This window comes from Octopus bimaculoides, chromosome 4 (assembly GCF_046866305.1).
Source record: "Octopus bimaculoides isolate indiv1 chromosome 4, ASM4686630v1, whole genome shotgun sequence".
NCBI classification, from domain to species: domain Eukaryota; kingdom Metazoa; phylum Mollusca; class Cephalopoda; order Octopoda; family Octopodidae; genus Octopus; species Octopus bimaculoides.
The window spans coordinates 110,042,177-110,070,061 of NC_142931.1; the positions used below are offsets into that span (position 1 = coordinate 110,042,177).

General features: G+C 38.0%; 1 protein-coding gene across 1 annotated transcript in view; it reads left to right on the forward strand.

Annotated features, from left to right (window-relative positions):
• The window catches only part of LOC106876787 (zinc finger protein 236), a 71,430-nt gene that overhangs the window by 9,077 nt on the left and 34,468 nt on the right, over positions 1–27,885 (forward strand). Inside the window, exons 2-9 of the mRNA XM_089351178.1 lie at positions 1,814–2,079; positions 3,522–3,824; positions 5,339–5,475; positions 7,053–7,180; positions 11,540–11,697; positions 14,409–14,528; positions 18,364–18,471; positions 20,041–20,247. Coding sequence (XP_089207304.1) covers positions 1,814–2,079; positions 3,522–3,824; positions 5,339–5,475; positions 7,053–7,180; positions 11,540–11,697; positions 14,409–14,528; positions 18,364–18,471; positions 20,041–20,247 — 1,427 coding nt within the window. The remainder of the gene's footprint in view (positions 1–1,813; positions 2,080–3,521; positions 3,825–5,338; positions 5,476–7,052; positions 7,181–11,539; positions 11,698–14,408; positions 14,529–18,363; positions 18,472–20,040; positions 20,248–27,885) is intronic.

Sequence of the window (27,885 nt, forward strand, 5' to 3'; positions counted from 1 at the left end):
GAATGAAATGCTGCTAAGCATTTTGCCTGGCGTGCTAACGATTCTGCCAGCTTGCTACCTTTATTAATGTGATAATAATGAATAAATAGCTGTGCATTTCTTCAACAGCCAGATACCTGTCCCTGTATCATATTGTAGCCTCTCAATATTTACATAAAACCACTTCTCTCAATATCACATTCCTGTGTAGCCAAAGGGGTCTTGTCTCATGAATTACTTGGTAACCTCACTAATGCTGGTACCAATCAAAAAAGCACCCAGTACACTCAGTTAAGTGGTTGATATTAGAAGGGGCATTCAGTCATAAAAATCTTGTCAAAGTAGACGTTGGAGCCCAGTGCAGTACTCTGGTTCATTCCATCTGTCAAACCATTCAACTCATCCTAGCATGGGTTAGACATTAACCCTTTAGCATTTAAACAGACCATATCAACCCCAAAATTCTACCTGTTTTATGTGCAAACTGGTCAGATTCAGCCTCTCATACCAACCCTACAATATCATTCTAATAATATACAGTAACATCTTCAAAATCTCAAAGCTATGAGATAATAGATGATTAATTAAAAACAATGTGATTAATTAAACATTACAGTTGACAAAGCAATCTGAATGCCAAAGGGTTAAATGATGATGATTTATTGAAATATTTGACACCTTTGTCTGGAAATAATTTCTTTTTAAAAAAACAAGAAACTGCTGTTCTTTCCTTCCTACATCCAAATTGCTATCAATCATTGAATTAGGACTTGTTTTCCAAAATGTGGCAAATTGAAAAATCCTGCTGGTTGATAGAGAACAATAATTTCTCTACAGGCAGCAGGGATTATATGCCCTGTAATAATGTTTTGTCAGTTCAGCTCAGCATGGTATTTCTTCCTGGTGGCCAATGGCTTAAAGTTCATTAACAGGGCATATCTTAGAGAACAGCAGTAAGTTAGCTTGGTTTTCCTTTTGGTACATGCTGCAGGTTGCTGGAGTACACATTTTCTCACAAGAAAGTTGGCAATTAAAAACACTTGCTGTGGCCCTATCAAGGATGTTCCATCTGATGATAGGAAAGTTGTTTCCATGATCCTGGAGTATCTGAATTAAGTGGGACAGGGAAGTGGGGTTTTTCCTTGTTTGTACACCTGAAAAGGTGCACATGTTGGGTGTACCTCTCTGGAAAGTCATTGACTGTCATACCCATGTAGTGCCTCATGAGGTCATCTGGTGGTGCGGGGATGGCACTAGAGCCCACACCCTTTGAGAGATAGGGTTCTCTTAATGGGCAGTTGGTAGGATTTATTGTAAGCTATTGGTGGAGAGAGTAAAAGAGAGAATGTGCATGTTTAATTCTGTTGTAGTGTGCAGTGTTGGATTGAAAGATATATTACCTAAGCATGAATAGTTAACCTTGATGTTATAAGAATTAAAAAATTTATATCTATGGAAAATGCTGATTAATCAGTGCGTGCGCACACACACACACACACACTATATATATATATATATATATATATATATATATATATATATATATATATATATACATAGATAATTTTAACGAATACTATTCCATTTTTTGGCATGATTAAACAGAATTTACTGGAGCAGATTTTCTACAGCTAGCTGCCTTTCCTGTTGCTAACCCTCACCTATTTCTAACCAAGGCAATATTTCCACATGTCTAGCCTATATAGGAATATGAGTGAGCCTGCCAAGATCATAGAAACTACTGCCTTTTCCTTCTCTTACTAAATTCCAATGCTAATTCTCAAACCATCAGATTATTTTTTAATATTTCCATTTTTTTTTCTCTCTTGCTTAGATTACACACAATACCTCAACCAAGTTGCAGACACGGTTGTTCAAGGAGGTACTGTAACATTTGTCAGTCAAGAAGATGGAGTTCCAATTGGTTCAAAACAGACAGCATCTGATTTGTGTCAGGAAATTTCACATACCGTTGTCTTTGGGGAGATTGCCACTAACCATGCAGAAGTTACCAGTGTCTTCACTCCTTTGTTCTTTGAACAAACTCAACCAGTGCCTTCAGCTAATGAAGTCATTAGTGTCAAGCCTCCTGTTGGAAAAGTAAGTCCCATGTTATGTAAACTAAACTACACATTCTATCTCTGTTTCTCTCACACACTTGATTTTGCTTTTCTTCCCTCTTGTTTCCTGCCTTTCTTTTTCTATCTTGCTCTCCCTCTCTCGTTTTTTTTTGTCATCTTTACTTTCATGGGTCAGATGGAATTTGTTGAAGCAGGTTTTCTATGACTGGACGCCCTTCCTATTTGCCATCCCTTACCTGTTTCCAAGCAATATTTTTTCTTAGCTAACATGTTTTTCATGAAAGACTGGAAACAAATAACCTTGCTTGTATGACAGTTATGCTTATTTACAATCATTACGTAATGTCTAGACACAGTACACTCAAACACAAGCACACACACAAACTCACACACTCATACACACACACAAACTCACACACTCATACACACACAACAGGCTTCTTTCAGTTTCCATCTACCGAATCCATTCACAAAGCTTTGGTAAGCCTGGGGCTGTAGTAGAAGATGCTTGCCCAAGGTGTTACAAAGTGAGATTGAACCCAAGACCACTGGCAGAATTGTCAGCATGCTGGCCTAAATACTTAGGGGTATTTCTTCCAGCTTTGTGTTCTGAGTTCAAATTCAGCCAAGGTCAATTTTGCCTTTCATTCTTTCAGGGTCAACAAAAATAACGTATCAATGGAGCACTGGGATTGATGTATTGATTTCTTCACTCTCCTCCAAATTGCTGGCCTTGTGCCACTCTCGGAATATTTGGCATTAGGAAGGGCATTCAGCTGTAGAAACTCTGCCAAATCAGATTGGAGCCTGGTGTAGCCATCTGGTTTCACCAGTCCTCAGTCAAATCGTCCAACCCATGCAAGCATAAAAAGCGGACGTTAAACGATGATGATGATGATGATGATGATGATTATGTAAAAGTTTGATTATAGTTGTCATAGAGGCTTTAGTCTCTCTCTATCACCTTTCAACAGCATTATATATGAAGAGACATTAGAACAATTTTACAACATAATAAAAATAAGTTTTATTTTTTTCTTGATGCTTGGTTTCACAATTCCTGTCATTCAGCTTAGCAGCCGCTGATTAAGTTTTGATTTGGTATTGGAAGGTTAAGGGCTTCCTTGATGCCTGCCAGAGAAGCAAGTAGCTATCACCATCAAAGGCATCGAGGTGAAGAGTGCTTCGTTGAGGAGCGAGGAGTTGTCACGTAGAAGGTCTGTCGCACAACTGCCTAACAAAGTGAAACTCACTCTTTAAGTACCAGTTTTACTACGCATGCACACTCGAGGGGCTTCCGGTGGTGAAGTCCCCTGCGCATGCGCAGAATAATACTTCCTCAATGGCGGCTATAATTTCGCGCCACTACAATTATATAGAGATTTGACTGAGTTTTTTTTTTTTCCCCCCTTTTCATTTCCCTTATTTTTGATCTCTCTCTCTTTTTTTCTTCTATTCCAGGGCCCCTATCAATGTAAAAGCTGTGATAAAAACTTTCCCAAATGGAATCAGTTACAGCGTCATAGCAAGACGCATAAAGAAGACAAGCCATACCGTTGCACACACTGTACCGATTCCTTTAATGTTGAAGACAATTTAAAGCTTCACATGGCCACACATCCACAGAATGATGACCGGCAGCCAACATGTCCTGAATGTGGGATAACATTTACTCGGCTTGCCAGCTTCAAAGCTCATATCATGCTACATGTAAAAGAAGAAAGCCTCATGTGTACAGAATGTGGGGATGAGTTCAGTCTTCAGGTGAACTATTACTATCATGATTCTTTTTTTTATTATTGTTGTTGTTAAGGTGGTGAGTTGGTACAATCGTTAGCAGATTGAGTAAAATGCTTAGTGGCATTTCATCCATCTTTATGGCCTGAGTTCAGATTCTACCAAAGTTGACTTTACCTTCCATCCTTTCGAGGTCGATGAAATAAGTACCAGCTGAGCACTGGGGTCGATGTAATTGACCTACTCTTACCCTGAAATTGCTGGCTTTGTGCTAAAATTTGAAACCATTATTGCTGTTGTTTGTTTTTGTTTGTTGTTATTGGCATGACAGTGCAATGTTGGGGCATTACCTGTTTGAGACAAGCTTTTCAGGCATGGAAACACCAACAGATGAATGTGTTTGAGATGCATGCTAGCATGGAAAGCGGACGTTAAACGACGATGATGCATCCAAAGGCACAGAACCATACTGCATGTAGTTGTTCAGTGTCCATGCATTAGTAACTTGTGGTCAGCAGCTGTTGTCTCATGTAAGATGAATCCAGCTTTCTGCTGAGTGTATAGTGAAAATCGACTCATCACCTTCCTTTGGCAGGAAAGGATGGGGGTTGATATTTCTCTGATTGGTGATTATGGCACTTCCCTCAAAACTAGTGGGTTTGTGTCATAAGAATACTTGTAATCCTTTCTACTATAGGCACAAAGTCTGACATTTTTTGGGAAGGGGCTTGACCTCAGGAGAATTTGAACTCAGAATGCAAATATCTCCTCCCTTCAAGTTTCAGGCCTTTTGCTTATAGTAGAAAGGATTATTATTATTATTATTATTATTATTATTATTATTATTATTATTATTATTATTATTATTATTATTATTGTAATATGGTGGTGAGCTGGCAGAATTGGTATAATGTGTTGGAAAAAATGCCTTGTATTTGTTCCAACTCTCTACATTCTGAGTTCAAATTTCATCAAGTTTAACTTTGCCTTTCATCTCTCTGGGTTGATAAAATTAAGTACAAGTCAAGTGCAGGAGTGGTGGTGTGGGTGTCAATGGTATTGACTAACTGCTTCCCCTCAAATTTGCTGGCCTTGTGCTCAAATCAGAACAATCTACTTCTTCTCCTCCCTTTCCTCCTCTCCTGTTCTCACCCTCCTCCTACCCCTTCTCACCCCACCTCCCCTTCCCCTCCTCCCTCCTCCCCTCACCTTTTCACTCTCATCCCTCCCCTTCTCACAACTCCCCTTCTCACACCTCCTCTCCTTCTCACCCCCTTCTCACACTCCTTCCCCCATCCATCTCACCCCTAACTCCTTTCCCCTGCCCCGCCCCACCCTCTCCTTCTCATCTTCCTCTGCCCCCGCCTCACTGCCATTGCATATCTTGTTCCTAGTCATTACTTTATTCAAACTTTAATTCTAAGTTGTTTTCAAATGAGTCACAGTATACAGCTTTGAAACTGATTCCTTTGAACTCTTGTCTCTTAAATTTAACCCAATTTTTAAAATTTCTTCTTTGTCCGTTTTCTTCATCATCTCAGAGTCAGTTGGACAAACATATGCAAGAACACAGAGAAGAACATGGTAACAACCGTTCATACACCTGTCGACAATGTTCACAAGAATTCGCCAAAATCACTTTACTACGGGAACACATGAAACAACACTATCGCATCAAGTAAGAGAATCATTATACCAGTTGCATTTCTTGTGCCATCAGTCAAACCAAATGTCTTTATCTTCTGTCGTTTACCTGTTTCAGTCATTGGACTGTGGTCATGCTGGGGCACTGCCTTGAAGGGTTTTAGTCAAACAAATCAACCCTAGTATTTATTTTTTAAAGACCAGTACATATTCTGTTTGGCTGCTTTTGTGAAACTGCTATGTCACAGTGATATAAACAAACCAACACTGGTTGTCAGGTGGTGGTAGTAGGAGACATGTACAACAGAAACTGAAAAAAGTCCACCATATATATAGAAAAAGTCCAGCGTGTCAGTGCTTACCTGTTTCAAAGTAAGGTAGTATTTCCTCATGACCAGACATGTTTTTGTGGAAGATTTGAAACAAAGAACATTGCTTGCATGACAATGATATTCATTTGCGACTATCATACAATGTCAAGACAAGGGGAGAGTAACACACATCATACATATGACAAGCTTCTTTCAGTTTGTCTTTAGGAAATCCATTCGCAAGGCCTTTTTCAGCCTGAGACTATAATAATAGACACATGCCCAAAGTACCATATAGTGGGACTGAACTGGAACATGTGCGGTTGGGAAGCAAACTTCTTAACTATAAAACCATGCTTGCACCTACTACCTTAGTTAAAAAAAAAAGACATGTATAGTTTACTACTGGAGATATAAAAAGATGGGTGGTCATGGTTAGAATGTCTGCTTAATGAGGGCTATATTGGAGCTAAACATCACCACCAATAATTTACAGAAGAAATTACATCTAGCTAGCTTAATCTGGGATATAAAGTTCTGTGTGTTGGTCAGAGACATGGCAGAGTGCTGGTTTAACCCTTTAGTGTTCAGATTACTCTGTTAAATGTAATACTTTTTCACTCAAATTGTTTTGAATTAATCATGCATTATGTTATAGCTTTGAGGTTTCAATGATATGATTGTTTATGTCACTGTAGGTTAGGTGTGAGAGGCTAGATATGGCCAGTTTGAATATAAAACATGTAGAATATTTGGGCCAGATATGGCCAGTTTAAACACTAAAGGATTAAATGTGTGAATCTCTAATGTCTCAGCTGGTTGTGTGGTTCTCTGCAGCTTTGACCAATTGTATTGGTCATACACTTAGCTATTTCAAAGGAGCAGAGGCTGTTGTAGTAGTGGTAAATGCAAACAGAGGGAAGACACTGCTTGTCAAGTTGGGCAATGTTCTGAAATTACACATTTTCATGAAGGATTACATAAATCTTTTTGGTCCCTGAATACAGTGCAGAAATAACATGATACTTCAGCTGGTAATTTTGTCAGAAGTTGACTTAACCAGCTGTGATTCTCGAAAAATAAAATAACATTTGTAACTAATTTGATAGCTGGAATATCCCTGACGACTTGTATTCACATTGTATTGTGCAGGCCTGTGTATAAATTCAAGTTCAGTATTGCAGGCTGATAAAGCACTGGTTGATTTTAAGGGCTTTCTTGCTACTTAGGACCATCAACTGTCTACATTGTCAGACTTTTTATCTCTTTTGATATTCTTTCAATAAATTCTGTTTTGTAGATCTTCACTCTCTCATCGCTCATACAAACGCAACATCGATAGGTCCAGTTTCAATCATAAATGTGATCATTGTGGCAAATCTTTTCAGAAGCCAAGTCAAGTAGAACGACATATTCGTATTCACACAGGTAAGTTACTTGATATTATCAAAAAAGCTGTTACCTTTTTTTTTTTTTTGAACCTTTGGACAAAGAATTTGGGATGTAAAATTATTTCTTTGTGGTTTTGACTCAACTCATGTGGTATAGCAAATTCTAAAAAGATTCAAACTCAAATACCACAAAAGTCTTTCAATAAACATTTTGTTTTGGAAAGAACATAGGTGAAGAGATGCATTGTTTTCATTTTGATGTACTCTGTGAACATCAACATGAAAGCAAGAAAATAGAGCTGTTAATTTTTGTTCTGATAATTTCTTGTTTCACACTCCAATCACTGGATGGTATATATATATATATATATATATATATATATATATATATATATATATATATATATATATATACAGGGTGTCCACAAAGTCTGAGTACATGGAATAAATAAAATAATAGCATAAACAATTAAATATAAGAAATAATAATTTCTTAAAGTATGTGTTAATCCCCATGTTCCCAGACTTTGTGGACACCCTGTGTATATATATATATATATGGCAATGACAATTTATGGCCATTAATTTCTGTTGTGTTATGTGTTTTATAGGAGTAATTTGCAGGCCTCACAACCAACCCTTTTCTTTATGAAGTGAAATCTTTGTTACAAGGAGACTGGATCCCATCACTGAGAACTATGTTGTTATACATAGTGGTGGTGTTCTGGAGACTTGCTCAATTATAACTATTACAACATAATATAAAAATCATTTTGTTTCATATTCATTTTTTTTTTTGCTAGGCACAAGGTCAATATTTAAAGAGGTGAGGAGATATTTGTGGGAGATTAGGTTCAGGACATACTAAAGATTCATTTCTACACTTCTTGGTTCAACTTATTTTATCAAGCTAGTAGAAAATATAAATGTGGAAAAATAGCAACAATAAATTGTGTAATTTCTTTTTATTAGTTATATCACAGTAGAAGGTAAACCGTCTACTAACTTCAGTGGTATGATAATTCAGTGTGGGTAATAACATATTCACTTTTAGAAATTCATAATGTACTAATAAATTTCATGACAACAAAATACAACACAAAGTTGAATAGTGGTGGTAAGTGATGAAGATATGGAGATGGAGAAATATGTTTGCTGGGGACAGACAGTAAATGTCTACTGAAATATGAATACTGAAACCATGTGTACAGCTGTGTGTCAATCTTTTCAATAACATAATCTTACTCATGTTCCTATAAGTGAGACTTGCGCTGCTATGAAAAAATGAAGAAAGTAACAGGCTATGACAGATGTTTGCCAACTGAAACAAGAGAGAGCATAACTGAAACAAAATAGTGGAACAGATGACGTGATTGCAAAATACTGAAAGCACAAGTTCTGCTGGATGAAACATGTCTTAAAGTTCACAGACAATAGGTGGATCTGTGCAATTGAGTGGTATCCAAGAGATTAGAAGAGACCAATTGGAGAACCTTCAAGATAATGGGTGGGTGACATAGTCAAACAATTTAGGTCCAGATGGAAGAGAAAGATGCACTCAAGGGAAGAATGGACGCTCATTTTGACCATTGATATATAGATACATGTAAGAGCATCTGATTGTCTGGATGATAAAGGAGATATTGTATAGATATATGACAGTAATTTATTTGGTAGAAATTAACAATTTTCAATTACAACATCCATAAGAAACTAGATGGCATTATGCATGTTCTTGAAATATAATTCTTTACATGTTTACCTCTTTAGTATTCAGATTATTTTGTCAAATGTAAGGCTTATTTATTCACATTTTTTGGACTTAATAAAGCGTTATCTCATAGCTTTGGGACATATCTGACCTAAATATTCTATCTGTTTTGTGTTTAGACTAACCAGATAAGGCCTTTCATACCTACCCTGCAATGTCATTCTAAACAATCACATCATCAGCATCTCAGAGCTACACGATAATGCATGATCACTTCAAAACAATGTGAATAAATAAGTAATATATATGACAATAATCTGAATGTCCATATCCAGCCTAAATATTCTACCTGTTTATACACATACATATATGAATTTACATTTCTGGTTACAAATTGAGCAGGTTTGTAAACTGAAATAGTTTCCTATATAAATTTGTACTGAAAATGGCAACTACAAAAGGTGATAACTATGTCATGGTAATAGATTGAAATTCTGTGTGTTGTTAATGCTGTGATCTAATGGCACTTTGCACTAGAATTGACCTGTATTGCTTGGTAGATTGTTGCATCTGAGTTGGCACTTCATAACCAGTCTGCTATTCTTATATACAAATGGTTGGTAAACTAGTGGAATCAAGATATGGTAAATTAACGACAGAACCTGTCTTTTGCATTAAAACTAGCTGAAACATAGGTTCTCACTCTGGTTGAGAGCTATTGAAGACAAAGGCCATGCAGCTTTGAATTTCATTTATGTAGCTATTGCATAGTTGAGATTTAATGCTCTCTTATAGTTCCAATAAACTGGTGAAAATGGTGACAGAAACTACATGAAGGTCACTACAAACCCATCAATATTTCAACTCAGAATTTAGGGGATAAAACATCTTGTGCAATACTCAACCATTTCTGTCAACTTGCTGTCCTTGTGAAATTTATAGTCAAACAAAGCAAGTCTTAACAAAATTATTTTGTCTTGAATATGTGATTAGGATTTGCTCGTTTGTGGCAGTCCATCAAAATCACAATGAACGTCTCTTTTATTTATGAATCTTTTGATCAGTAAACATCTCACTCTTTGATGCACAGCTTCAGATGCAGATGGGACATGTGGATGTGGTTGCAGAGACAAGGTGTTAATCTGCATGCATGCTTCTTTTCTTGTTTCTCCTGTTAGTGCTGATTGCATTTCTTCTCCATAGAAAAGAACATGTTATTCTCACTCCCCTTAAACACGAACATCTTCATGTTTAAGAGGATAATATTTTCTTGGTAAGTGTTGTGATTGTGTTTTTTTCTGCTGTTGGAAGAGACAGAACTGGTATTATCCTACTGGAAAATGTTTTCAAGAGCTCTGTTCATGGAGCTAATATAATATTGGTTTGAAGTGTTTAGGTTAGATGTGGATAGATGATGTGTGGAATGAATGTGTGGATGGATGATGGATTAAGGAGAAATGAAAGCTGGCATTTCGTTTTTAGATTTGGTTTGCAAGATTCTTTATGTGAGTTCGTGTGTTGAAGCATATTCTGTTGTGTCTGGGGAGAGTCATTTTCTTTTTGTGCTTTATAATTTAACACACTCACCGGTAAAATTTCCACTTATTTCTTATTTTTATTTTCCTAAAATTTTTCCATCTCCTTATCTTCATCACTTACCACCACTATTCAACTTTGTGCTGTATTTTGTTGTCATGATGTTTATTAGTACATTATGAACTTCTGAAAGTGAACATGTTATTACCCACACTGAATTATCATACCACTGAAGTTAGTAGACGCAACAAAAATTTTAAGAAAATAAAAATAAGAAATAAGTGGAAATTTTACCGGTGAGTGTGTTAAATTATAAGGCACAAAAAAGAAAATGACTCTCCCCAGACACAACAAAGTTGGCATTACCTGTGAAGAAATCGGTGTGTTGTTGTATGTGACAGCAAAAAGAGGAGGAAAGGTGTGGGTGAGAGACAAAAGAAAGAAAAAACAAACACTAAGGTTCTCCTGACTTGATAAAGTGTGCATTAGTGAAAACTGAATTAGCTCTCACTGTGAGAGTGTGATCTGACTACATTTGAAACTTTGTTAATGTCAAAAGATAACACTGTTTTTACTAAATTTGTTAAAAGTGAGAGTCCACTGAATGAGGGATATGTGGGAGTGGGTTGCCAATAGGTGTGATTTTATGGAAGAGCACCGGTTGTCATTAAAAAGGGAGAGATGTTTACTGAAAGTTGGCTGTCAAAGTGGGTTCTTTTTCTTTGGAATGGGACACATAGTAACATGTTTCTAAAGATTGGGTTATATCCAGAGAGAGAGAGAGAGAGAAGAAATTAGTGAAGACAAAGGCTTGCTGTGTAACACACTGAGGGTAATCAAAAGGATATTGTTGGGACTGGTGACCTTATTTGTTTGAAGCAACTGAAGTTGCTTTCAGACTTGACAAATATGTGTACCTGGTGGAATGGAAAGCGAGGTTTTGAGAAGGTTTACTTAGTGTGTGTTGCGCAAATTTGAGTACAAGCTGAGTGCTAAATATTGAAGCTTTCTCTGTAGGAGTACTGCAGAAATGGAATGAAAGGAGCAGCATGTGTGTATGTGCAGGTGTTGTAAATATATGTTTTAGCTTCTAATGTATGGATCTCTTGCTTTACAAATGATGTAAACTAAGCATTTACTCATTTACAGGTGAACGACCATTCAGATGTTCGATGTGTGATAAATCTTTCAATCAGAAAGGTGCACTTCAAATTCACATGACCAAACACACTGGGGAAAGACCTCATACCTGTGAATTTTGTTCAGCAACTTTTTCTCAGAAAGGAAATTTGCGAGCTCACATACAGGTGAGATGAAATGTTCTGTTAAGAAGAAAAGGCCTTATAACTGTTTTTTTTTGAGACTTTGTAGATTCACTACTAGTTTCGATCAAACTAGTTCTGCTGTCAGATGTATGTATGTGTGTCAGTACATGCATGTGTGTGTGAGAGAGAGCATAAGCATGACTTTGGAATCACGTGGTAAGGGGTTCAGTCCTAATCCACGGATGTTGTCAGCTCAGTGTCTTATAGCTGGGAGTTGACCATTACCTTGTGAGCAAAACTGATAAATGGAAATTGAAGAAATCTGCTCTGTGTGTGTGTGTGTGTGTGCGTGTATTTTGTATGTGTATTTTTGTGTGTGTGTGTATGTATATATATATATATATATATATATATATGTATATGCACACACACACACACACACACACACACACACACATGAATGTATATATGCATGCATGTGCTTGTGTGTGTGTCTGTGTGTTTGAGTTTGTATTTCTCCTCATCTTCACATGTGTTTGCTGTTTGTAAAAAAAAAAAAAATGCATCAATGATCATGCATATGGTGTTGTTTGTTTGCAGTCCACTGCATAAGCATGTCCAGGCTTCTTGATTTGTCTCAACATGTTAATTGATCATTGTAAATGAAAGATGCATTCAAAAAGTGTTGTTTGTTTCCAGTTCTCTTTATAACTATATCCAGAGCTGTTTGACAGACAAGTGACAGTTGGGCATCAAAAGAGCATTTGGCTGTTGAAAATTCTGCCCCAACATTGTCTTGTCTGACCCATGCAAGCAGAGAAAAGTAAATGTCAAAACAACAACGAGGATGATGATAATATGTGTGTGTGTTTGTATGCACATGTGTATGTGTGCGAATGTTTGTCACTCCTTATCTTGATATCATGTGATAGTTGTATATAAGGATTATTGTTTTGCAAGCAATATTATTCATTTCCATTCTTTCACAAAAATATGTCCAGCCATGGGAAAATATTCCCTTACATAGAAGGTAAAGGTTGACAACAATGATGGCTTTAGAGAATTCCATCTGATTCATGCAAGCATAGAAAAGTGGACATTAAAACAATAATGATGATATAGTGGTTAGGGTATTGCACTCGCAGTTATAAGATCATAGTTTCAGTTTCTGAACTGGTAGTGCATTGTATTCTTGAGCAAAATACTTCATTTTGCCTTACTGTGTGATCACTTTGACATCTGACATGTGGCACACCATGCACCTGTACAGGAAATGTTGATTTGATGGAGGGAGTGAGCTGATGTACAGCATAAACATTTGATCACATGCTGTGCATGAGAAGACCCAGCAAGCCAAGTGAGACCTAAATCCAAGGCCTCTGCCAGAGGTGTAAACAGCCCACTTATGCGTACCTTCCTCATTGGACACTAAACTCCGCTTGCGAAGACCTGTTGAGGCAAGTGAAATCGGAATCGAACTAAATTCGATGTCTGGCACCCATGCCAATGTTGTCTCCTTCATTGGACACTAAACTCGGCTTGCGAAGACTTGTTGGGGCAAGCGAAAGCGAAATCGTGATGGCACCTGTGCCCAGCGTCGCCTTCCTGGCACTTGTGCTGATGGCACGTGTAAAGACATTCGAGCGAGAACGTTGCCAGTGCTGCTGGACTGGCTCCTGTGCAGGTGGCATGTAAAATACACCATTTTGAGCGTGGCCGTTGCCAGTACTGCCTGACTGGCCTTCGTGCCGGTGCCACATAAAAGCACCCACTACACTCTCGGAGTGGTTGGCATTAGGAAGGGCATCCAGCTGTAGAAACTCTGCCAAATCAGATTGGAGCCTGGTGTAGCCATCTGGTTCACCAGTCCTCAGTCAAATCGTCCAACCCATGCTAGCATGGAAAGTAGACGTTAAACGATGATGATGATGATGATGAAATAAAATATTCTGTGCAGGTTGTTCAGCAAGAATTCGCAGAACATTTATCTGTCTAGCATATGTACGATCATTGATGCTTTTTTTTTTTACAAACAACAAACACATGTGAAGATGAGGAGAAATACAAACTCAAAAGCACAGACACACACACAAGCACATGCATGCATGCATATATACATTCATGTGTGTATGTGTGTGTATACATATATATATACATACATACACACACACACACAAAGAATTTGCAGAACATTTATCTGTCTAGCAAAGTCCACAATATATATATGAAATATTACTGCAAGCTGAAGCTTTACAACTTATTCTGAATTTCTTTACTTGTTACCAATCTTCCAATGATAAATTGTCTGAAGAGCAGAACCAAGAAAATCAGGTTAACAATTTGAGAATGATTCTGTTCCATTTATCATGGAATCTCTTTCCATTTTCTTTTTTTGTGATACATGCTAATGCTCTCAATGCTGGTGCCATAAAAATACTGAGCACACTCTGCAAGTGGTTGATAAATTGAATGAAGCTGTGACAATGCAAGACTTGAGAGGGCTCTTTAGTCTTCTTGATGGCAAGGCAACCACTAATGTGCTGATGCCATGAAAAATGCACTCAGTATATTCTGTAAAGCAGTTGGTGTTAGGAAGAGCATCTAGTCTTAGAAACCATGCTAAACCTGAGACATTGGAGTCAGACATGGTCTTCTGACCTGTTGGATTTTGATGAACAATCCAACCCATGACAGCATGAGAGACAAACAAAATGAAAATGATGATAATGATATATATTTTCAATTTCTTTCAGCGTGTCCATTCTTTGTCTAAAGATTCCGACAGTCCTAATTTCCAGTGTGAAGAATGTAGTTGTGTCTTCCGTAAACTTGGTAGTTTAAATGCTCATATAAGTCGTTCTCATTCTGAAACGGTAAGCTATAATTCTTCTTTTCTCTTGTAGTTAAAAGTGCTACTTACCTATTGGTAGGTTCTTCAATCTCTATCAATTACAAAATTGCAAGATTTTCTAGCCTTTGATAACCACAATTTGTGGGATTAATAGAAAAATATTGATTTCTAACATAGACACAAGGCTACAAATTTTGGGAGAGGCATGGCTGTGTGGTTAAGATGTTTGCTTTCCAACTTCATTGTTTCAGGTTCAGTCCCACTATGTAGAGCCTTGCCTAAGAGACTTCTGCTATAGCTTCATGTCAACCAAGCTTTGTGCATTGATGTAGTAAACTGAAAGAAACTCATCATATATATATATGTATGTATGTATGTACACATACACACACACAAGTGGGTATTGAAAAGTTCCTGGCTTTGGGTAAAAGGAAATACAGGAGGATCAGTTAATTATGATTATTCCCCTCTCAGATTCACACACTTATTGCAGCACTCCTTCAGTTTTTGTAAGCCCTGTAAAAGAATCCATAAAGTTGAGCCTTTTGTGATACCCTTAAAACTTAGAACTTTTCAGCACTCCGTCATATATATATATATATATATATATATATATATATCTGCTACAAAGGTAAAGGTGACGCTTTAGATACAAATAATTACAGAGGCATCAAGCTGTTAGATCAGGTTATGAAAGTTACAGAGAGGGTCATAGCCCAACTAATTAGGGAGCGAATCAATTTAGATGAGATGCAGTTTGGGTTCGTGCCAGGTAAAAGCACTACTGATGCCTTATTTCTAGTGAGACAGTTGCAGGAGAAATACCTAGCTAAGGATAAACCTCTGTACCTGGCTTTCGTTGACATGGAGAAAGCCTTTGACAGGGTCCCCCGATCCCTTATCTGGTGGTCAAATGAGGAAACTTGGGATAGAAGAATGGTTAGTGAGAGCTGTGCGAGCCATGTACAGAGATGCTGCCAGTAAGGTGAGGGTTGGAAATGAGTACAGCAATGAATTCCGGGTAGAGGTAGGGGTCCACCAAGGTTCCGTCCTCAGCCCCCTCTTATTTATCATAGTCCTCCAGGCAATCACAGAGGAGTTCAAGACAGGTTGCCCCTGGGAGCTCCTCTATGCTGATGACCTTGCCCTAATTGCGGAGTCACTATCAGAACTAGAGGAGAAGTTTCAGGTGTGGAAGCAAGGTCTAGAATTGAAGGGCCTTAGAGTCAACCTAGCTAAAACCAAAATCCTAATAAGTAGGAAGGTAGATAAAACACAAACCCCTTCAGGTAGATGGCCCTGCTCAGTATGTAGAAAAGGAGTAGGTAGTAACTCTATAAGATGTACCCGGTGCAAGCTATGGACACATAAGAGGTGCAGCAACATCAAAGGCAGGTTAACTAGCAAGTTAGTTTTTGTTTGTGGCAGATGTTCAGGTGCAATAAAGACTGTAAACAAACAGGAAACAACTTCTATCTCATTCCAGGGTGAAAAACTAGAAGTAGTCGATAGCTTCCGCTATCTGGGCGACCAAGTTAGTAGTGGGGGTGGGTGCGCTGAAAGTGTAGCTGCTAGAATAAGAATAGCCTGGGCAAAGTTTAGAGAGCTCTTACCCCTGCTGGCGACAAAGGGACTCTCACTCAGAGTAAAAGGCAGACTGTATGACGCATGCGTACGAACAGCCATGCTACATGGCAGTGAAACATGGGCTGTAACTGCTGAGGACATACGTAAGCTCGCAAGGAATGAAGCCAGTATGCTCCGTTGGATGTGTAATGTCAATGTGAATACCCGTCAGAGTGTAAGTATCTTGAGAGAAAAGCTGAACATTAGAAGCATCAGTTGTGGCGTGCAAGAGAGACGATTGCGCTGGTATGGACATGTGGTGAGAATGGATGAGGATAGCTGCGTGAAAAAGTGCCACACCCTAACAGTTGAGGGAACCCGTGGAAGAGGTAGGCCCAGGAAGACCTGGGCTGAGGTGGTGAGGCAAGACCTTCGTACATTGGGCCTCACCGAGGCGATGACTACTGACCGAGACCTTTGGAAATGTGCTGTGCGTGAGAAAACCCGGCAAGCCAAGTAAGATCGTTGCCAGTGCCCCTGGACTGGTTCTTGTGCGGGTGGCACATGAGATGCACCATTTTGAGCGTGGCCGTTGCCAGTACCGCCTGACTGGCACCCGTAGGATTTTCGAGTGAGATCGTTGCCAGTGCCCCTGGACTGGCTTGTGCGGGTGGCACATAAAAGACACCATTTCGAGCGTGGCCGTTTTCGTGCGGGTGACACGTAAAAGCACCCACTACACTCTCTGAGTGGTTGGCGTTAGGAAGGGCATCCAGCTGTAGAAACTCTGCCAAATTAGACTGGAGCCTGGTGTTGCCATCCGGTTTCACCAGTCCTCAGTCAAATCGTCCAACCCATGCTAGCATGGAAAGCGGACGTTAAACGATGATGATGATGATGATGATATATATATATATATATATATATAATATTAGGATAAAAACTTTATAAGAATTTATCAAGTAGTTAGCGTGAAAAAACCTCATAAGGAAAAAAAAAAAACAATTTTTTTCCATATATAAATTAAATTATATATATATAAATTAAATTATATATATAAATTAAATTATATATATAAATTAAATTATATATATATATATATATATATATATATATATATATATATATATATATATATATATATATGTATGTATAAAATCAAAAAAAGCAACACGGATTTTAAAGGTTATTGCAGTACGCATGTTTCATGCTACTCCATTTATTTAAGTAATGCGGGCATTACATTAAATGCAAAATGCAGAGCAATCTTCAGCTGCACAAGGATATAGAAAATTTACTGAAAATTTCATTTCAGCAGAATGGACATATTACTGTTGTGACAACATTTAAACTATCTAAGTGGGAAAGAAGAATACACAAAAAAACCATCTTGACATAGCCAAGGCTAGCAGGCTAGTAATTAATTCTAGGTAGAATTCTGTCTATGATTTTATTTGTTTCTTATCTAGTGATTTAAAGTTTAAGGGGGCAATCAACCTTTCACTTATAAAGAAAGGGAAGGTGTAAGCATTATACATGTATAATGCTTACACTGTATACAATAAGGTCATTATATTAATTATTATTATTATTATTATCATTATTATTATAAATGAAAGGACCAATGGAAAAGTAATGAAAGCTAAATTGCTTTATAAATCTTTTTCATTAGATTGTACAATGTGTTCTTATTCCTAGAACTTCAAGGGGTGTAACTAGGAAATGGTTAATGAAATTTAAAAATGTCAATATTTCAAATGAAGTAATGTGATATATTTTTGTGAAATGGCGTTTGATGCAGTTTATATAGTGTTAGTAAGAAGCTGATTGTTATTCTGTGCCATAAATAACATCTCAATAATATGAAATAATGGAAAGAACCAATAATTTTATGTTTACTTTTAAAATATGTATCAAATATGTATCGAAGAATTTACTGCTGGAAAGCAAAGGAATTAAGGTAGAAACTGCTAACTACTTTGTCATCAGCTCAAATTTTGTGGTAGTTATAATGATGTTTCTGTTGTCAAAAACACTATCCTGTATACCTCAGTTGACTTAGTTGAAGAATAGTTGAATGTATGACATTAAGAAAAGCTTGCAGTTGTAAAAATGTGGCACAATTCAAATACAGATATGAAGATTTAAAGTTATTTGAATAAATATAGTTTGTATTATGGATTATGAAATATAAAACCTTGCAAAATTAAATATTAGAAGAATCTAGGATTACCACCATCTTGTAGCTTTTGCTGAAAAATAAGTATAGAAATTGTTTTCTAACATTGCAGGAATTAGATAGCAAAGAAAGTGTGCAACCTGGTGATGAAAGTGATAAAATGTTCAGTGAAATTCTTGAACAGTCTGTGCAGTCAAGCAACAAAGAATTAGCTGGTCAGGTAAGATTTGATTTTATATTCCATTCTTCCTTTATTTAACAGAATTACTGCAGTAGTGCTGAGAAATCATTGATAACATAAACTTTCCTTTAGAGTGTTGATCTTACAGGATTTTGATAAATGTTGAGATGCACAGTGCTTGGTACAATAAACTAATTTTTTTTTTCGAAAAACATGGTTGAAAGTATTGAAGTAATTTTTCTCATAACATTAGTTATGTCTATTCTTGTGAGCTAATTTTACATCACTACCATCTCTTTATGCTACTGTATCAAACTAGTGTAGCCATGTATCTCCTCTACAATTAGGTACTTGTCCCTGTCCCTCTATCATACTTTAAGTTCTCGACATCTACAGCGAAACCACCTGTCTCAATACTGCACCCTCACTCAGTCAATGGGTCTTGTCTTGCGAGTTAGTTGGTAACTTCACTAATGCTGGTGCCACATCAAAAATGCACCCACTACATACTGTAAAGTGGTTGGCATTATGATATATCTTAAGTAGTAATTTATCTGGTTATTTTGTTGCTTTCATTTTCTGATAGTCTGCTTATAAGGTTGATGCTTATGCACTGTTAATTTACAAGCAGAATATGAGCTTGTGTATTAATTATCTGGAAAAGTTAGGGAAACGATGAATTTTCATAGAGAATAGTTTTGTCTCTCAACTCAGTATCAATATCAAGCATGACTGTGTACTTAGAAGTTTGCTTCTCCACCACATGGTCCTGGGTTCAGTCGCACAGCATGGCACCTTGGGCAAGAAGTGTCTTCTATTATATCTTCTGGTTGGCCTAAGCTTTGTGAGTGGATTTGGTAGATGGAAAATGAAAGAAGCTCTTCATATGTATGTATGTATGTATGTATGTATGTATGTGTGTGTGTGTGTGTATGTATATATATGTATATATATATATATATATATATATATATATATATATATATATATATATATATATATACATATATATATATATATATATATATATATAACAGTTATTTGTGAGGGATTATCAATCCAAGCAAAATACTTTATGGTCTCTGTGTTAGTACACCAGGCTAACAATATTGTTTTGATTAGTGAAGAACTTCACGTATTCTTGTGGCAGGGTCCAACATTCTATTTTGTCACTGTTCTATATTGTAAATCTATGGTTGTGATCCATTTATACTGGCTTCTACACAGTGATATACAAAACAAAATATGTAATGCCCATTATTTATGCCTTGTCTTTCATATATATATATAAAATATTATATTATATTATATATGCGTGTGTCTCTTTGTCCTGATGTTGTGTAATAATTGTAAAATGATTATCACTGTCATACAAGCAATTTCTAGTATTATACAAGAATGTTTGGCCATGGGGAAATATTGCCTTGCTTGGAAACAAGTGTGTTGGCGACAGGAAGAGCATCGGGCCTCAGAAAACTCTGTCCAACCCATGCAAGCATGGAAAAGCAAACATTGAAATGATGTTGATAATAATGACGATGATTGATAGTATGGCATGAATTACATTCTGCTATATTTATGCATTTTTCTCCTTTTCTCAAAATCTAGAATGAACCAATGAATGCTGACATTCTGCAACAGGCTCTTGAAAACAGTGGCCTTCCTAGTGTAAATATTACAGGTGAGCAAGAAACTAATGAGGAGGTTGTTTCTAGCTCTGTTCAAGCTGCAACCACTACAACAACTCAAGCTTTGTTTACTACGACAGTGCATGACGCAGCAACTGGTGCTCCCAAGATGCATACTATTCGAAAGGTTTGTACATTTTTCTTGAATTTCCTAAAGATCTTCATCTTAGTAGCATCTTCATTGTTATCGTTATCATTGCTGTTATCGTCATCAGCATCATCATCATTGCTATCATTCATCATTGTTGTCATCACGGTTGTCATCGTTGTCCTCCTTCTTGTCATCATCATTTTATGTGTCCAGGTTTTTTTCCCTTCCTGTTCATAAGTACTTTTACATGGCACCGGCACAGGTGCTTTTTATGTGGCGTCAACACCCATGAGCCCACAAGCTGAGTGATCCTAATCATGTGGGCTTATTGGTGCTGGTGCCACATAAAAAACACCTGTGCTGATGTCACATAAAAACACCCCCTGCTGGTGCTGCATAAAAGCACCCCGTACACTCTGTAAAGTGATTGGTGTTAGGAAAGACATCCAGCTGTTGTAACCATCCAAAACAGACATGGAGCCCAGGCAGCTCTTCAGCTGGTCAGCTCCTGTCAAACTGTCCAGCCCTGCCAGTATGTAAAATGGATGTTAAATGATGATGATTGGCATAGTTGGATAAATCTCACAGTCTCTTCCCATCATCCATCATCATCTGGTACATCATCATCATCATCATCCGGTACATCATCATCATCATCATCATCATCGTTTAACGTCCGCTTTCCATGCTAGCATGGGTTGGACGATTTGACTGAGGACTGGCAAGCCAGAAGGTTGCACCAGGCTCCAATCTGATCTGGCAGAGTTTCTACAGCTGGAAGCCCTTCATAATGCCAACCACTCTGAGAATGTAGTGGGTGCTTTTACGTGCTACCGGCACGAGGGCCAGTCACGCGGTACTGGCAACGGCCACGCTCAAAAAGGTGTTTTAGCAAAAAAAGATCTGAATATCTTTGTTACATTAACTTGATGCCCTTCTTCTTACAACCAATCACCACCATGAGAGAGGTTGCCTCAGACAAGACTTTTCTATTTTACATGATCGTAATTCCTTCCTTTTTGGCATAGCTGCAAGCATGACTGTATTGTTGTTGTTGGTAGTAGTAGTAGTAGTAGTAACATCCCATGGTTTTGCCACTGCAGGGCACCTTTTGCTAGTATCTTTCATTATAGTCTTGGACTGACCAAAGCCATGTGAGTGGATTTGGTAGATGGAAACCAAAAGAAGCCTGTTGTATGTATGTATGTGTGTGGGAGGTGAGAGAGGATGTATATGTGTGTCTCCTTGTTTTGACATCACATGATTGTTGTAAATGAATGTCTTTCATCTCCAGTATTCTGTTAAGACATGTCTATTGGCCATGGGGAAATATTACCTTGCTTTGAAACAGGTAAAGATGGTGACAGGAAGAGCACCCAGTCGTAGTAGATCAGTCTCAACAAACTATTTGACCTATGGGAAAGTGGATATTTTAACAATGAGGATGATGATACCCTTTCTATCACAAAATAGTTTACAGCATAGCCTGGAAACTTTTTATTGTGCCACCAGCACTGGAGATGTTCACCGTAGGAAGACTAAGAAGTTCCCTTAATCCTTTTGATACCAACCTGCCCAAGATCACCCCTGCTTCTATGATACAAACTTTCTATATAAAGTGATGATGATGATCATTATCATCTTCATTTAGCGACTGCTTTCCATTCTTGATGGGTTAGACAGTTTAACTGGAACTGGTAAATCAGACAGCTGTACCAGGTTCCAGTCTGATTTGGCTTGGTTTCTACAGCTGGATGCCCTTCCTAGCACCAACCATTCCAAGAGTGTTGTGGGTGCCTTTTATGTGCCACTGGTACAGGTGCCTTTTATGTGCCACCAGCACAGGTGCCATTTACATGTCACTGTCATAGATGTCATTTACATATCACTGGCGCAGGTACCCTGAATGTGTCACTGGCACAGGCCATGACTATGATTTCACTTGGCTTGATGAGTCTTCTCAAACACCACAAACTGCCAAAAGTCTCGATCATTTGTCATCGCCTCCATGGGATCCAACATTCAAAGATCATGCTTCACCACCTTGTCCCATGTCTTCTTGGGCCTACCTCTTCCACAGGTTCCTTAAAATTTCTCATTAAAATTCATTGTTAATTTATGTTCTAATTACCAGCTTAGTGATGATTAAGATATTTGACCAAATTCTTTATTACTTTCAAAATTAATTGAAAAAAATGCAATGTAGTTCAACAGAAATAAGATAACAGAAAGGTTAACTCTGCATCGTTTTTATACAGAATTTCTAGTTTCTTACATGTGTCTGGCTTTCCATTATGTCGGCAGAAGGATTTCATTAAAATGGGTGGCAATCATAATGACAGTCTAGGTGTCTTTGAGAATGATTTGTCACCATAATATTGGAGTGGATGATTAGAGTTAGTGTCTCTTTTATTGGTTTTTGTTTTTCATTTAGGGTTCTTATTTCTTCAAAATATGTCACTCTGTTTTGTAAGTAGAAGACTTAAGGGTTGTCTTTGCTCACAGCTTGTATCTATGGGAAGACGTGTGTGTGTGTGTGTGTGTGTGTGTGTGTGTGGAAAGGCATCCAGCCACAACCATGCCAAAGCAGACCTTGGAGCTTGATGCAGTCCTTGGACACAATAGATCCTGTAAAACCTCCAACTCATGTCAGCATGGAACATAGGCATTAAATGATAATGATGACATGTGTGTGTATATATATATATATATATATATATATATATATATATATATATATATATATGTGTGTATATATATATATATGTGTATATATATATATATATTGTGAAATATATTTGCCACCTATATGTGTCTAACCCTTAAGGGTTGATGCTACTGTAGCTTGTAGCCCCTAGAAGACATCTACTCCAGCTGGTTATTGACACACTATCTGTGCCCTATCAGTATTTGCAAAGGGAAGTCATCCTTCCCATTTCCAGCCTGACGCGATACACACAGACCTGAGCTTCTGGGTATTGACCCATCATCAGCATGTGACAACCACCGGCTGGCAATATATTTCTTTATTAAGATAATAATATCTAACACAGAAGGGACAAACAAGACAGAACAAACAGATAAATGTTAGTGAAGTCGGATGAAACTTAAAAATTTTGATGATTATACAATATGATATATTCTGAACTTTTTATGGCCAGGGCGGGGATTCTCCCTGATGGGCGGAAAGCCCAGCGACTATACCTTTATTTTTCTCCATGGAGATTAAGCCAGGTCACTTGCATCCACCTTTCTTACCACATCCTTCCATCTTTTCTCAAACATGCCTCGCGACAGTTGTCTCCTCTCCAGCCCTATCTTGCTCTTCAGATGATATCTGAAATAAGTGAGCAATCTGGGGCCAGAGATGAAGGTTCCCGTCACGAGTCCTTGCATTCTTGTCTTCCAAACACTCTTTCAACACTGCCACTGTAAGGAGAAAACATGCCTCACCTTCCTTTGAGAGTCCGGTGGGCGGCACAATCTTAATTATAGATCCAGCTGATAGCAGTACTCAACCTAGGTGTGACAACACATGTTCAACGTAAATTATGAAGCCTGAAAGCTCCTGACAGTGTACAAAAGCATGCTGGACAGTTTCATCGTCCAGCTCGCAATTTGGACATGTCATTGGCACTACCATTCCGTGCCTGAATAACTTATCTCGAACAGGTAAAGCATTCATGTAGCACTGCCAGGTCAGGGATTTTTGGTAATTATCCAAATACTCCGGCCTGAAAGTCTTTTGGAACAGGTTGGTAAGCTGGTTCTCACCGAACCCCAGAACCCCTCCTAGGACATTGTCATTTTTAGTTTCTACCAACCCTCTATACAAAACCGAGGTGGTATTCCCACTGCCAGCCTTGCCCATCTTGTGGATCAACATGAGTGCTTGTTGATACTCCTTTTGCCATTCTGTCAGATTCTGTTTTTTAATAAAACCGGGTTTAAACCTCTCTAAGTAGGTTGGTTGCAGAAAGAATTGCTCCGCCAGCGAATTCCACACCTTATCACCTTCCAGGTAGCGCCAGAGATATCTTAGCCTCAACGCATGCGTGCGCATCATAAGCCTTAGCATCCCTAACCCACTCTTTAGTGGTTCCTGACTGCAGACAGAGCGCCTTACAAGTGGCTTTCTTTCCACAATAGGCAGAAGTGGAGGTGCTCCAACTTGTGTAGCCATAAGTCGGGGCAAGGGACAGCGGTTAGGCAGTAGGTGATTACAGATGCGAAAAACACCTGTACCACCTCTGCCCTTCCTTTCAGGAATAGAGCCCGTCTGGACCAAGTCTGAACTAGAGCTTCCACCCTGTCTGCCACCTCGCTCCAATTCTTCTCTGTTTGGGAGTCCAGTCCAAACCAAACTCCAAGCAACTTAACAGGACCATCTGTCCAGTGACCCATGACACTGGATGATACCAGCTTGCTTCTCCAGCTGTCAAGGCGCAAGCCGATGGACTTGTCCTTGTTAACTTTTGCTCCTGCCTCGTATCCTTTGATAGCGTCCTCTACACAAGGTAGCTGAGCCTCATAGGACACAATGATGGTGACGTCATCTGCATAAGCAGAGACCGACTTACTGCATCCGATTTCATTGGGGGTGTGTCTCAAATTCTCCAACTTCCTCAGTAATGGCTCAAGAGCCAAAATGTACAGAAGTGGGGAAAGGGGACACCTTGACGAACTGAGCACTTGATCAAAAATGGCTCTGACAGGTAGCCGTTTATCTGAACAATGGATTGGATGCCGCTATACATTGCAGAGATCCACCTACAGAGGTCCGGGCTGCAGTTTCCGGCTCAGAATTTCTGGAACCACTGTTTAAACTGGCTTACACTTATTGTCTGATCCCCCATATACTGCATTAATATTCCTCACACTTTCTGTTGTGTTGTAACTCCACTTAGGTGATCATAAAAGATATAATGGTCACCTAAGTGGAGTTAGCTCCTTTTGAACCCTGAAGAAGTCCAACCATAAAATAATATGACTGTGGCAATTTTCTCTACATTAAACATGTTTTGAAAATTCGTAAGTACTTATTGGTTTGACAGAAACATATATGTAGGTTCTTCTTGTGTTTTATTCTTAACTTTTTTGAGTTTTCATCTTCCAATTTATTTGTAATGTTTTTTTAAAAGAACGTCATCTTTCTGCAACATGCAAATAAATCAGTAATTACATCCATTTATTCTCTATTTTCTTCACCTTGTTTTTTTCCCTATATATATATATATATACACACACACATATATATATATATATATATATATATATATATAAGAATATATATAAGGATATATATAATATATATATATATTATATATAAGAATATATATAATATATATATATATATATATATATATATATATATATATATATATATATATATGAAAGAAGGTTTGAAAATGCACTTATTTTTTTAAAATATTTATTTACTTAACCGGTTTCACTTTTTTAGAAAAAGATTATCAAAAGTCTTTGAGAATAATAAAAAATGTTAAAAAACAGTCTGAGTATTAAAATGCATATATACATTCTTTGATGATAAAATATATTTAAAGTATAAAGCTTTGTATGAACTTTGTAGTGTTACATACTGATTGTCACACATTCTCTGATATTAAGGTGAAATTGTTAAAAACAGTGTTAAAAACAGTGTATGAAAATACACATATGGAAAAATACATATGTAAGAAACGACCGTGCGAACTCAAAAAGGAGCAATGGTGACGAATGGAAAAACAGGACTCCTTTTATTTAAACGTGTCACACGGCCGAACTCACAATATATTATATCAAATGGATGATATACATGATATGTTATGCTACGATAACATAGATGACCAGTAATGAAAGACCACAACCGTATTAGATGAATAACAGATATATTTATTGTAGCGTTAAAGATGTATGTCTGTGTGAGAGTGTGAATGCGACATATAAGAACATAATCAAAGACAGGCCGTCATACAAAGAAAAGTGTGTATGTGAGTGATACATGTGTGTATGAGTGTTTACAGCAGATAGAAAGAGAGTCAATAACACGTGAGCAATTATACCAGATCTTGGGTACACTATAGGAAAAGTTCTGTATGTGAAAGTGAGGGGGCTGAGTGTGGCAGAGCTTATCACTAGTGTTTTGGCTTCGATGCCAGGGCCTTGATTCTTGTTATACAGATGTTCATCGCTGGCTGAGAATTTCTTGTCTGTTTAAGAACTCTTGTCTGTTTATTTACCGTGGTGAAGCTGAGTCACCTAACAGAATCGAAGAGAGAGATGTGCCGCGGAGGTTTGGTTTGGTGTACATGGTAAGTCGTGTTGACGCTGGTAGAGATTGTTGCTGGTTAGTAGTAATCGTAGAATCGTGTTGGTCATGATGATGATGCTGGATAGTAGTAGTAGACTCTTGTTGCTGATGTGGCGACGGCGGAGGTCATCGTGGCTGGACGAAGCTGCTGAAGTGGTCGCTGGAACTGCTGCTGCTGTCGTGTGGTACACGGAACAGTTCTCAAAGAGAAACTGGACCGAGACAAATTATTGGGTATGAGTTGATCTATATATAGCGTTAAGAGGGCTCCAAATGCCTTTAGAATTTTACTCCATCACGTGACCTTATTAGGGGCCGTGATTGGTCAGTTCGCGTTCTGGCGGGAACGGTTCGAAGAAGTTGCCGATTCGAATAATGATCAGTCACGTGATGGACAAGGAATGGGTTCTCTACTACGCTCGCATTTATTTATATTTAAATGAGAAGATTGTATGTAATGGCGATAGTAGTTTGTATCTAATGGCGGGAGGTAGTTTCACTACACATATACATATTCTTATACATATTCTTTGACAATCAAATAAAATTGAGAAGGAACTGACCTGGCCTTTTTCTCTTGTGTATATTGAAGGAATGTTTTACTGTCTTAAGAGACAGTATGACTGGCTAGCTGGGGTGGGAGGGAAGAAGAGTCAAAGAAGATTTTTTTATTTTTGGTTGGTCTGTGACAGTCTGTCATGGTTCACTGGTTTTTGGGACTGGTTTTGTGCACATCTCTATGTGTGTGTATATATGTGTGTTTGTGTCCGTGTGTGTGTGTGTGGGTGTGTGTGTGTCTGTGTGTGTGTGCCGTTTTTATTGGTCCCAGAGTTTATTGTGGAATGTGTATATGAGTGTGTGTTTGAGTGTTTTTTGTGTTGGTGGGGATGTTAGGTGTGTGTACGTGAGACTGTGCGTATATCTCTTTGTCTGAGTGTGTATGTGTTGTTTTGATCGTCCTTGTGGTGTGTGTGTGTGTGAGAGCAACCGTATGTATGTGTGAGGGTGTGTGCGTATGTGTGTGTATGTATGTGTGCATCTGTGTGTGTGCGTGGGAGTGTTTTGTGTGGGAGTGTGTGTGTGTCTCTCTGTCTGAGTGGGTGTGTTGTTTTAAATACCTTGTGGTACGGTTGCGTTCTCTCTCACACACACACATCACAAGGACGATTAAAACAACACATACATACTCAGAAAAATAGATATAGGCACAGTCTCACGTACACACACCTAACATCCCCACCGACATAAAAAACACACAAACACACGCACTCACAAACGCACTCACGCACACACACGAACAAACACATATACACATACACACACATGCACACACACAACACCCTAACAAATATTAATCACACACA